At 40.1% G+C, this 11,605-nt stretch overlaps 1 protein-coding gene across 3 annotated transcripts in view; it reads left to right on the top strand.

Moving 5' to 3' along the window:
* Ccdc146 (coiled-coil domain containing 146) overlaps nt 1-11,605 on the top strand; it is a 169,281-nt gene that overhangs the window by 121,113 nt on the left and 36,563 nt on the right. For all 3 annotated transcript variants that reach the window (XM_029562356.1, XM_029562357.1, XM_029562355.1), the window contains one exon: nt 9,130-9,187. In XM_029562356.1, coding sequence (XP_029418216.1) covers nt 9,130-9,187 — 58 coding nt within the window. The remainder of the gene's footprint in view (nt 1-9,129; nt 9,188-11,605) is intronic.

Below are 11,605 nucleotides of genomic sequence, written 5' to 3' on the forward strand. Positions count from 1 at the left end.
TGTCAACTTGACACACCTGGGTTGAGGGAGCCTCAATCGGGGAATTACCTCTATTGGACTGGCCTATGGCCAAGTCTGAAGGGCATCTTATTGATGCGTGATGTGGGAGGGGAGGGCCCAGCCCACTGTGGGTGGTGCCACCCCTGGGCAGGTGGGCCTGTGTTGCATAAGAAAGCAGGCTGAGCAGGGGCCAAGGGAGCAAGCCAATAAGCAGCGTTCCTCCATGGCCTGTGCTCCAGCTCCTGCCTCCATGTTCCTGCCCTGAGTTCCTACCTTGGGCTCCCTGATGAACTGCGACCTGGGAGATGTAAGACAAATAAACCCTTTCCTCCCCAAGTTGGTACTGGTCAGAGTGTTTTGTCACAGCAATAAAGAAACAAACTAGGACATCTGCCCTCCTAGACTTTGTTACCATTTAAGGTGGCAGGGCTCTCTCTGGCTATTTTTAACAGATTTCTGAGAGTGCAAATAAAATTCAGTCCTGCGCAGATACAATGAATGCCCAGAGTGGCCTCCAGAAAAGCCTGCAAGCTTTGGGTCTTGGCATCTCTCTTTGGAGCCTGTTTTCTTCAGCTAAGGGATAGATAAAGAAGGCAGTTTAACCAAGAGAATTCTATTCATAGAGAAAAAAATCAGAAGGCTTTTTTTTTGTCTTTCAATATAAACTTGTTTCAGACTCACCAGTTAGATCTATAAAAAGAAAGCTGAGCTATTTCTGTGCTCTTTAAGCAGTCTTTTAGCTGAAAAAATAATGAAATTAAAACAATTGGTGGTTGTTCATTAGTATTACAAATAGGAATGCGTGACATTTTGTGAAAGGGTAATAGGAACATAAGTCAGCTGATGTTTAAATTGTTTAAAATTTCCAAGTATTCTTGCCAAGAAAAAAGAAAGAAGGGGAAAAAAGAGTCTTTGCCTTTTAGGTATAGACAGGCGAATTGTTCACAGAGCTGCTTAAGATAGGAAAGGGATGGTGCATGGAGACTTACACCGGATGAGAACAGTCAAAAGGCATATTTACAGAAGTGTTTACTGGCATTCTTTTTGAATTTGTGATACGTGACACTTCACATGGAGCAGACTCCCTTGCATTCTCAAATATTAACAGCTCAAGAATTAGCAAGTTCATTTTCATTAAAAATAAGGGTACTACCGAAGGAAAGACCAGAAAGAGAAATGGGCTGCGATTTCACTGCTTCACACATCTGATATGCCACGGTACAGAAATGCACTCACTCAACACTCCCAGGGAAAAAGTCAATATTTCCATCCACAGATAAAAATAAACTCAGCCAGTGAGAGAAAGCTATTCATACAAATATACAGATGATATTTGTCAGGCCAGCATAGTAAACTCTCATTGTATTCAGTGGCTAAATAATAGAAGCCCAAGTATTAAACACCCTCCACCCTGACATCTTCAGGGATTTTTGAATCATTGGAGACTGGCAAGAGCAACATAATGTTCAGGAACTCTACAAAAAAAGAATTTTACTCTAATTTGACTGATCTCTTGTTTGCTTCCTCCCCCTCTTCTCCTCCCTCTCCTCCTCCTCCTCCTCCTCTTTTCTTCTTCTGATACAGGGTCTCACTTTATAGCTGTAGCTGTCCTGGACTATGTAGACCAGGCCTTAAACTCACAGAAACCTGCCTGCCTCTGCTTCCCAAATGCTGGGCTTAAAGATGCCACCACATCTGGCCACTTCTGTTTTCACGAAGCATAAGCTCTTTAGTAAGTGCTAGTTGTCTTTAATACATGCTTTGTGATTTCGTTTTGGGGTTAGTACTCATTATTGACCTCTTAATTGACCTCTACGTAACTCAGCTTAGCAAATATAGATAAGTGATGAAGTAGTTGAATAGATATTGTTGAGAACTTATTTTGAAACTGTGGAAGTCATTATTTTTCTAAGTCTTCCTCTGATAAAGGCTTTCTAATATTCTTGTCAACATTTACCTTGCCTATTCTCTTTTGGGGTTTCCTTGCTTTCTGGTAATTCCTGAAATTTGGACAGAAAGTCCTTTGTGTCTCTCAGGCTAACTCCAACATATTCTGGTAAGGCTTAGTCAGCTGGGAAATCAAGGCCATGGCCAATGCCATCACAATATGGACATGAGAGTGGAGATGCTCGAGCTGGGCATGTGCAAGGGCGTCCTGCAGTGACCCTGGCCTAAGTGACTGCTTACCTTCTGGGGGATGGTTAACATCCCTGTTATTTTCTGTTCTTGATCTAATAAAGATATGAAAGTAGAAACCAAGAAACAGCCTGTGTAGTAAGAAGTGAGAAGGAATATCGTATCTGAGAGCAGCGGAGCCTTTCTTGGCACTTGGGTGGGTTTGACTCAGACATTAGGGAGCTGGACGCTCACAGTCGCACAAAATTTTCACTGAGTCAGTGGTCTTTGGAGTCTTGTCTCAAGAATTCAAAGAATGAAATTCAAGGACCATGAAATTTATTATAGATTCATAGGTGGGAGTTTAAGAGAGAAAGAGCAGATCTCCCCTATAGCAGGAGGGTTGCAGAGAATAGGGAGCCATGGAGCTACTAGTGTGGGGGTTTATATGGACTTATGGCAGAATCTGGGGTGAGGTAGGGGAAGGGATAATCTAAGCAGTCCAGCTGGTTCAACCACGTGTGCAGGGGGCCTCCTCTCAGAGTCAGTTGATCAGCATAGCCTTTAGGCAGAGGTGCTCATTTAGAGATGATTAAGAACTGCAGCTTTGAGGGCTCTGTACTACCTGTCCAATTTCTGTCTCTTGTTCTCATCAAAATGATCAGAAAAGAAAAAAAAAAATAGGTTAGCATACAAAGTAATGGGTTTTATCGCGGCATTTTCATACACTTGTGTCATTATAGTTCGTTCTCAATTGTGCCCCTCCCTACTTCCCTTGACCTCTAAAGGGTGATTTTAGCAATACATCTGGAATCCCCAACAGACTACAGTCAGGTAGGTCCTAGCTCATAAGGAAAAGCTTACGGCTCAGAAAAAAACAATTTTTTTAATTTTTATCTTCTTTTCGCTTCAAAAACATTTTTTTTTTGCTGTTCTTGAGGCAACAAGTTTTTTGAAAGTTTCTCAGGTTGTAATCCTCAAGTAGCAAGAAGAGAAGCGCCTGAGATTCTCATTCAAAAGGTAGATCGAATTCCAAAACTAAAATTTTGCTTTCTTCCCACATTCTCCAAAGCCCCGCAAAGCCCTGGTGTTGAATATTTTACAAGTTTCCTATGTGTTTCTGATTCAAATTGGAGCTTGAGAACTATTCATCTCAAACCTAGCTCTTAGCCCTGACTCTGCTAGACCCATCTGAGTCCCCCGTAGGATCAGTCTGAGTCTGGTACACCAAGCACAGTAGCCCACTCCAGCTTTGGAAAGCCTATACACTGAGAATCATGGGATAGGTTCAGAAACCTGCGGTCTCACAATTTCTACCCACTCACACCTAGTCTCCTTACAACAAATGCCGCCCCTCACTCAGTGCATTGTTTCTGTGTTCACAGATCCTGAAAACCACAAACCTTGATGACACCGTTTCTGTTAGGACAATTTTACTGCAGAAAAGAAATTTAAGGAGCTTTGATGTTGAAGCCTCCTTCAGTCACGAAAGCTCAAAAAAAAAAAAAAAAAAAAAAAAAAAAAAAGTGCAAAAGTCAACAGAATGATAAAGACAAATATTGTCTTATATAATTATAATGAAAGGACTTTTGACCTGGAAAACTACCTGAAAGGGTCTCAGGGACTCCACAGATCCTTGGACTACATTTTGATAAACCACTGGTTTAGATGCAACATTAAATTTAAAGACTCAGTAAATTGGAAGAGAGTTAAGAGTTAATATATACCAAGAGGCACATACAAAGCAAAAGTACATACCATGCAAAAGTACAAATCTAACAGGAGAAAACCAGACTAAATGCTACTCTTTTTTTTTTTTCAACATTACAACATTATTTATAAAGGTGAAACTTTGAAATGGTTTGAATTTTGAAAATCAGTAGAATGCAGTTTGGAGGCAACTGGCATTGAGAATTCAGGAGTCACAGTGATTGTCTCAGCCATGATTGTGTGACTGGAAGGGCACTTACCTCTGTTTCTTCATTTGTACAACAAAGGTAATACATAGCAAGCCTGTGAAGACTGTGAAGTTCAGAGACACAGGTAAAGCTACCTGACATGTAGTAGATTCTGTATACAATAAATAGTATTTAGGATTATTTTATTGTAGTATTTATGCCTAGTAGAAAACCTTGAAAATAGCTATTAAATTACTAATTATGAAATCTATTTAGCAACTAGGAAAATATTATAATAACTGTTAGATAAAAATAGGCCCAACCATGTGTACACATTTAATATAATTTTACTAAAGATACAGGGAAAATTTAAATGCTCAACCATGGTCTAAAAAGATAAGATTAAAATCTTTATAAACAGAAACATACATCATTTAAAGGACAAATCAATCATTATTTCTTAGTAAGAAATTCCAGGATATAAAGTAATTAGATTTAAATGTTCTAGAGAATTAACAATTTTGTATTTGTTTAAAGAAAATATTTTATATTTAAGAAATGATCACAAGTCTTGTCTTATGAGACAGCTTCATGTCACTATTTTGAAACTCAGGGTCGCCTTTATAAGCAAAAGATGGCAGCACACAACCACCCCCTGGTGGCAGTATGCCCAAAGTTTAGTATCGATATGTGGAAAATGTAACACTGCCCATTTTGCAAGCTCTGAAAACAAAGTTGCAAATGCTCAAAACTGAAAAACTCAGCTTGAATTTATGCTCCAAACAACTAACCCATATTAAATTCAGTGGGGCTCATTCTGTGACACTATTTAATTTACATTGTTGCAAATACAATTTCATAGAAATAAAGCAGGGTACAGTCCCTTTGGCTCCTTGTTCCTAGAACTACTGACTCTGCTTGATATAGCACAGCTAGAAAGGAGTTCATCATGCCCAAAGGGAGTGCCAAGCCCTCTGTTTATTGTGTGTGTTTTTTTCTGTACATTCTCACCTCAGCTCTTGGGCAATACAGAAGCCCCAGTGACAGAGGCCACACTCATTGGGAACCTACAGGAGCCTACAAGACCCAAAATTCTGAGGGAAGGAAGCTTGTTACTTCAGGAACTGTGATTACTAAGGGAACAGAGAAATCCCCTTGATGTTGTTTTCTGTTTGTTTTTTTTTTGTTGTTGTTGTTCTCTCTGGCCTCCCACTGCCTGGCCTGAGATGAGAGCAAAGGCTCAGAAGTGCATGGTGGTACACAGCACGGCCTTTCTGACTGAAAGTCACAAAGGAGAAGATCCAAGTATCTAGAAAGTACTGATGCAGGTAAGGAAGAGCTTGGAAAAGTGAGCTCACCAAGCTGCTTATGAACTTCAGGGTTCGCCCTCAAGATGAGCATTTATGAATCTGGCCTGAACAACTTACCAAAACCCTTGAGGACTAACTAAGTGATCTACTTTCCCAGTCCCCAGGTTGTCCACAGATGGCACAGACACAAGGAAGATCTAAATAGCAATGCAAAGCTATCTATATAAACCAGTATCAAAACTCTAGCCACCAGAAGATTGGCTGGACCTTTTGACCTGAACCTAGGAAGTGTACTAAGTGAAAACAGCAACAGCTTTCATTGGCTCTAAATAAGACCCAGAATCCCATTACATAATGATATAAAATTTTTCATATAAAGAACCAAGAAGATATCAACCAAGAGAAAAGATAACAGACATCCACATTAGCATGGCAGAGTTTCTTATGACAAAAACCTTAAGTATCTTTAATATACCTATGCCAACAAGGACTTCAAACACTTCAGACAAATAGATAAACATAAAGAACACCTATTCGAGACATTTAAATATTTTTCACTGTAAAAGGCAGTGCTGCTCCAAAAATAAGTGTCCTTGGATGCAACCAATAGTGTTTCTCTAAACTTGGAAGTTTTACAACAGAAAGATACATACACTTATAAAATAAAAATAAAAAATAAAATAAAAATTTAATCCAATAGGTAGGTTGAATAGAAGGTTGAAAATAACAGAAATCATTGAACTTAAAAATAAATAGAAGTCATTTGATCTAAGCAACAGAGAGAAAAGACAAAACAAAACAAAAAAAATAGAGCCTTAGGATCACATGAGACAACAGCAGAAAAATATCTAACTCTTGCTTGTCAGAGTTACAGAAAAAAAAAATAATGTAACGATGAAAAAATATTTGAAGCAATAATGTCCGACGCTTGGTGAAAGAAATAAGCCACTGATTCAATAAACTCAGTGAACCTCAAACAGAGTAAACCTGAAGAAATGCTTTTCTAAAAAGCAAGGGCTGAAGAAACTTCAAGAGTGACTCTCAAACTTATGAATTTGGAAAAAAAAAAAAAAAAAAAAAAAAGAAGTCAACTGAGGTGCCCTGGCTGAGAGGGAGTAGGGAAGTAGGAGGCTCCAGAAGGGAAGAAATAAGGAAGTTTAACTTAAGAGGTCTGGGATTGACTAACCAGGAATTGAAAATTAACATTTGGCACTCAAAGGAAATTCTGAGTTGGAGACACTGATTTGAAAGTCATCACTTATAATTGGAAAGATGGAAACAGAAGAGAATAAAAAAAGATTAGGCTTCAGCTAAGCTATGTAGCAGTAATAAATAAGTCTTACAGTGTCAGTGGAATAACATAAAATTGTGTTCTGGCTGACGGCATAATCCAAGGAAAGTCACATAGCCTCCACCCTATGTGTTCGCCAACTGACTCACATGTCTTCTGAGTTCAGTGTAGCTGAGAAGACAAATGACACTTCCTTCCATTCATGGCCCCAATCCAAATGGAAGGAAAGGAATAAAGTGCAGTTCTCCTCCATACCCAGGAACCCAAAGGATATGACGGGTCATGGTGATGTGTTTGTCACAGGGCCAAAGCCAGAGTCTGAACTTGGCCAAGTGACCATGAGATAGAAGTATAGACAAAGTATGTCCGTTAGTGGTCTTGGGATTTCATATCAGAGTTTAAAACAATTTGTGGTGGAAACAGAATTGAAAAGCATATTCTCAAGTCCTCATATATCATCTTCATTTAAATTTGGCTCCTGCTCTAGTTCTGTCTTCCACCTGAGACATTCTTTAATTCCTTGAGTGTCCAAAGCTGTCTGCTAAGTTTCTTCTGGCTCCAACATCCTATGATGCTCTCTGTGGTGCTCCTCTCTATTCGTACCCTGCAGGCATGCTAATGTCAAATTCAAAAAGATCTTTTTGACATAGCCCTTTTTCACAACTGAACACCTGCGGAGTCTGCCCTTCCATAATTTCCATGAATATTTTTTCCAGACCGGGTATAGAAGAATGTGAAACAGTAAGTCATTCTGAAGGCAGATAGATTTCTGTGTGTATATCTTTAGCTATTTTAGCATATAAATTCTGTATTTCAAATAATGAAAATAGGAATGAAACCAATGTCAGTCTTTCTGTGTATTCCTGCTAATATTTATTGGGTGCCAACTATGTGCAGTGTCAACAGAACAAGGCCCCCGCCCACATGGGGGCAGGTTTTCTGGTGAAGAAACAAGCAAATACATAGCGTAATATGAGGTAGTGATGAACACTATACAGAAAATTAAAGCAAGACAAGGAAATGGTTGTGTAAAATGTTGGTCATTGTGAAGGAAAAGTTCCCAAAAAGAACTCTTGCACTTTGGACTGAACTTCCTGCAAGACTGACCAACTGATTATCACTCCGGAAACAGTGGAGAGTTTGGAATGGTCCAGAGTCTAATTACCATTTATCTCCGGCCATCTTTAGCCCCCTAAACAGCTGTTCCTTACCCACCTCTGTTTCTGATCTAACATCCTGTGACTAACAGATTAAAAAACCTTTTAGAATGTATTATCTTAGCAGACCACTCGGTCTCACCAATCATAAAGCTAAGAATGCCATCAGATAGCACCTGGGACCTATAGTGAAAAAAACCCTCACTTTGCTGTGACTCACCTACTGAATGCATCCTCTAATGTATTTAAAAAGTGTCTTGATTTATGACTTTTCTTTGTTCTGTTACTATAAAAATGTAAAGCAATTGTTACCATGCTGGAACATGGAATTTGGATGAAATTTGGGGTAACCTGAATCTGTGTTCCCGGGCCATGGTCACTCACATTTGGCTCCAGAATAAACTACGTCTTCTCCCCTGTGAGGTGAGAACTATGCTTTTGCATCAACAGTCATGGAAAACAGATGACAAGTAGTGATTCAGGTTTGATGGGATACCATTAAGCAGGAAAGTGATAGAATCTTCTTTATATTACTAAAAATCACCTCACTGCAAATGGAGAAGTGACTCTCCTGTGCAAGGGTGGAGGCAGGCAAGGCAGATCCTTTGGGAGACCACAGTAGCAATTCAGGGAAGCAACATGTGAAGAGGAAAAGGCCCAGATCCCACCTGGAAGGAGTCTCAGTCCAGAGGGAGGACTGTGTCCCTGGAGAGCTGTAACTTAAGTGCCCAGACAGCTGCTGCACTGCATGATGCTGTTGGAGTGCCTAGAAGGAGGAAGCACCTAAGTGGGCCTGTGAGAGTCAAGGTCATCATCAAGAGAGGACACCAGGACACCTGTAGACAAGCCTAGGAATGGTTCTGAGAGAGAAAGCAAGAAGTCACTGTTGTAGGACACTTTTATAAAGAGGTAGGACACCAAGGCTTTATACCAGGAAGTAGAGCTTGTTTTCTGCTGACCCAACAGGTTTCTACCCAAAGGCTGAGCCCACTATAAAGCAGGGAGTTGTCTTATATAATACCCTCATTACACTCTAGTTTCTTTGCCTCCCTATATGGAAATGTATGTTACATATGTTCTGATTGGGCACTCTAGACTACAGGGTGAGTCGGGTTTGCAGATGTGCAAATGTGCATGGAGACTGTAGGTAAAAAGAAGACAAAGATTTATTCCCTCTTCTCTCACTTTGTCTGAGCAGCAGGGATCAACTTGGCACCAAAGCCTCGCTTGCCTCTGCTTCCCAGTTGAGGATTTAGCACTACCCCTTGACGCTCCCCATAGCCCGTACCTCGTTATTAATACAGAAGTAGCGTACTCTTTTGTAATTTGTCAAACTTGATGTTTTCTTTTTTTGGCAGTTTAAAGGAAGAAAAGAGCCTCATATTAAAGGAATTTGAGAAGATACCTAAGCCAGGAGTAAGTATTAGAGTTTATTAAATGTAGCTGGATCCAAATATCCCTTTAAAAAATAATTCTCTTTAGCCATGCCCTGGGCATTTGAAAACCAAAAATTCACAATCATTGCTGATCACATGATAGAGTTTCCAGTCTGAAGACATACAAATCACATGCAAGAATTTTTTAGGCTTCTCTTTAAATAATTTTTGGCAATATCCTGTTAGTCAAAGCAGTATACAGGGCAAAGAATAGAAAAGATGGGCTCACCCTCTAAATGGGAAAAATAACAATGACAATTGTAGAGGGGCAGCATCCCCTGGAGAACAGAAGGAATTTATGGCCATGTTTTGTGACCTGCAATAGAAAGTAAATAGAAACCTTACATTGCTTCCATTTTCAGAATGGTAATTTCAAAAATGTGTTGTCAATGGTTTAATTCCATGGCATCTTACACAAACCTGTTTAACATTTAGTAAAATACTATTAATCCTCCTTAAGTGCATCTGTGATGGTTAATATTGATTATAAATGACAGGATATGAGACAAGTTTTGCCATGACTGTGAGGGATTATCTAAATTATCTAGGTTATCTAGGTTAGCCTCTGGGCATGCCTGTGTGGGACTATCTAGATTAGGTTAGCCTCTAGGCATGTCTGTGAGGAATTATCTATGTTGGGTTAATTGAGGTGGAAAGTGGCACCATTCCATGGACTGGGGTCCTGCACTGAATGAATAGGAAAATACCTCTGAGCAGTAGTATTCATCTCTCTCTGCTTCTTTATGGGATGCAACATGACCAGCTGCCTCCTGCTCCTGCTGCTGGGACTTTCCTGCCATGACCAACTGCTCCAAAATAAATTCTTCCTCCTTAACTTGCTTTTGTTAGGGCGTTTTATCACAACAAAACAAGCAACTCATACAGCATCTAACTACCATTTGCAATACAGAAAACAATTTGAATTTTAGGTTCAGAGTCTGGGTAACTAGTTCACTTTTTTTCTAGCAGTAGGAGGGAGCTCTGAAGAATGCTCAGAGCAGGATAAATGGATCCACTCACTTAGATACTAGTAGCAGATAGCCTTTTTGAGTATAAGAAGGCTTTTCTCCATAAGTTAAACCTTCTCCAGATAATAAGGCATAGGAAGGACAATCTCTGAGCCTGAGGCACAAGATACTAGGGGAGAATGTACAGAAGGAATATTAATAAATGAGGTGCCACCATGGGGAAAAGTGAACATCCTTACCATTAGTTCCTATGTGTGATTCAAGCTACACTTGAGGCAGATATTCAAAGGTTATTTGCATCTTATTTTGACAAATCACAAAGCTATAAAGAAACAGAATGTACATTGCCATTAGTGACTGGTATGAAATAAAAGTTAACTCAGAAAAGGAAACATTTAAAAGATGAAGTGTGGAGCTGGAGAGATGGCTCAGCAGTTAAGAGCACTGGCTGCTCTTGCAAAGGACCTGGGTTCAGTTCCCAGCATCCACATGGCAGCTAACAATCATTCATAACTCCAGTTCCAGGGGATCTGACGCCCTCTTCTGACCTCCGAAAGCATTGCACGACATAGGTGCACTTACATACATGCAGTCATCACACTCATACACATAAAATTAAAATAATAAATAAACTATTTTTTTTTATTTTTTATTGAATTTTTGACTTTTTTTTTAATAACCACATACTTAGAAGAAGCATTTCATTACATCAGCATTTCATAACTCAGGGGATCTGACGCCCTCTTCTGACCTCCGAAAGCATTGCACGACATAGGTGCACTTACATACATGCAGTCATCACACTCATACACATAAAATTAAAATAATAAATAAACTATTTTTTTTTTTTTTTTATAGAAAATGGGAGAGAGAGAGAGTGGTGGCTGTTTCCTATGTTAAAATTGCCAGCGTTTTCCTCCCTGGGTGTGGGTGTGCCTCTCGGGTCTCTTTTAGCCAGAGCCTAACTGAGAGAAGGCCCAGGCTGGTCCGGTCTCAGTTCACCACCTCCTCTGCAGAGAGCACAACTGCAGCTGCTACAGTGGGAGCGGGAAAGCAAGCCGAATTTTTTTTTTTTTTTTGTCTTTTTGAGACAGGGTTTCCCTGTAGCTCCAGCTGTCCTGGAACTCATTATGTAGCCCAGGCTGGCCTCGAACTCACAAAGATACACCTGCCTCTGCCTCCTGACTGCTGGGATTAAAGGCGTGTGCCACCATGCCCAGCCTTTATTCATTATTTTTATTTTATGTGTATTGCCTGCATGTAGGTAAGTGCACCCATGTTGTGCAATGCCCGAGAAGGTCAGAAGAGGGCCTCGGATCCCCCAGAACACGATTTAGGGCGGTTGTTAGCCACTATGTGGGTGCTGGGAATCCAACCTGGGTCCTCTGCAAGAGCAGCAGTGCTCTTAACCACTGAGCCATCTCTCCAGC

This window comes from Nannospalax galili, unplaced genomic scaffold (assembly GCF_000622305.1).
Source record: "Nannospalax galili isolate Female #2095 unplaced genomic scaffold, S.galili_v1.0 scaffold312, whole genome shotgun sequence".
NCBI classification, from domain to species: Eukaryota; Metazoa; Chordata; class Mammalia; order Rodentia; family Spalacidae; genus Nannospalax; species Nannospalax galili.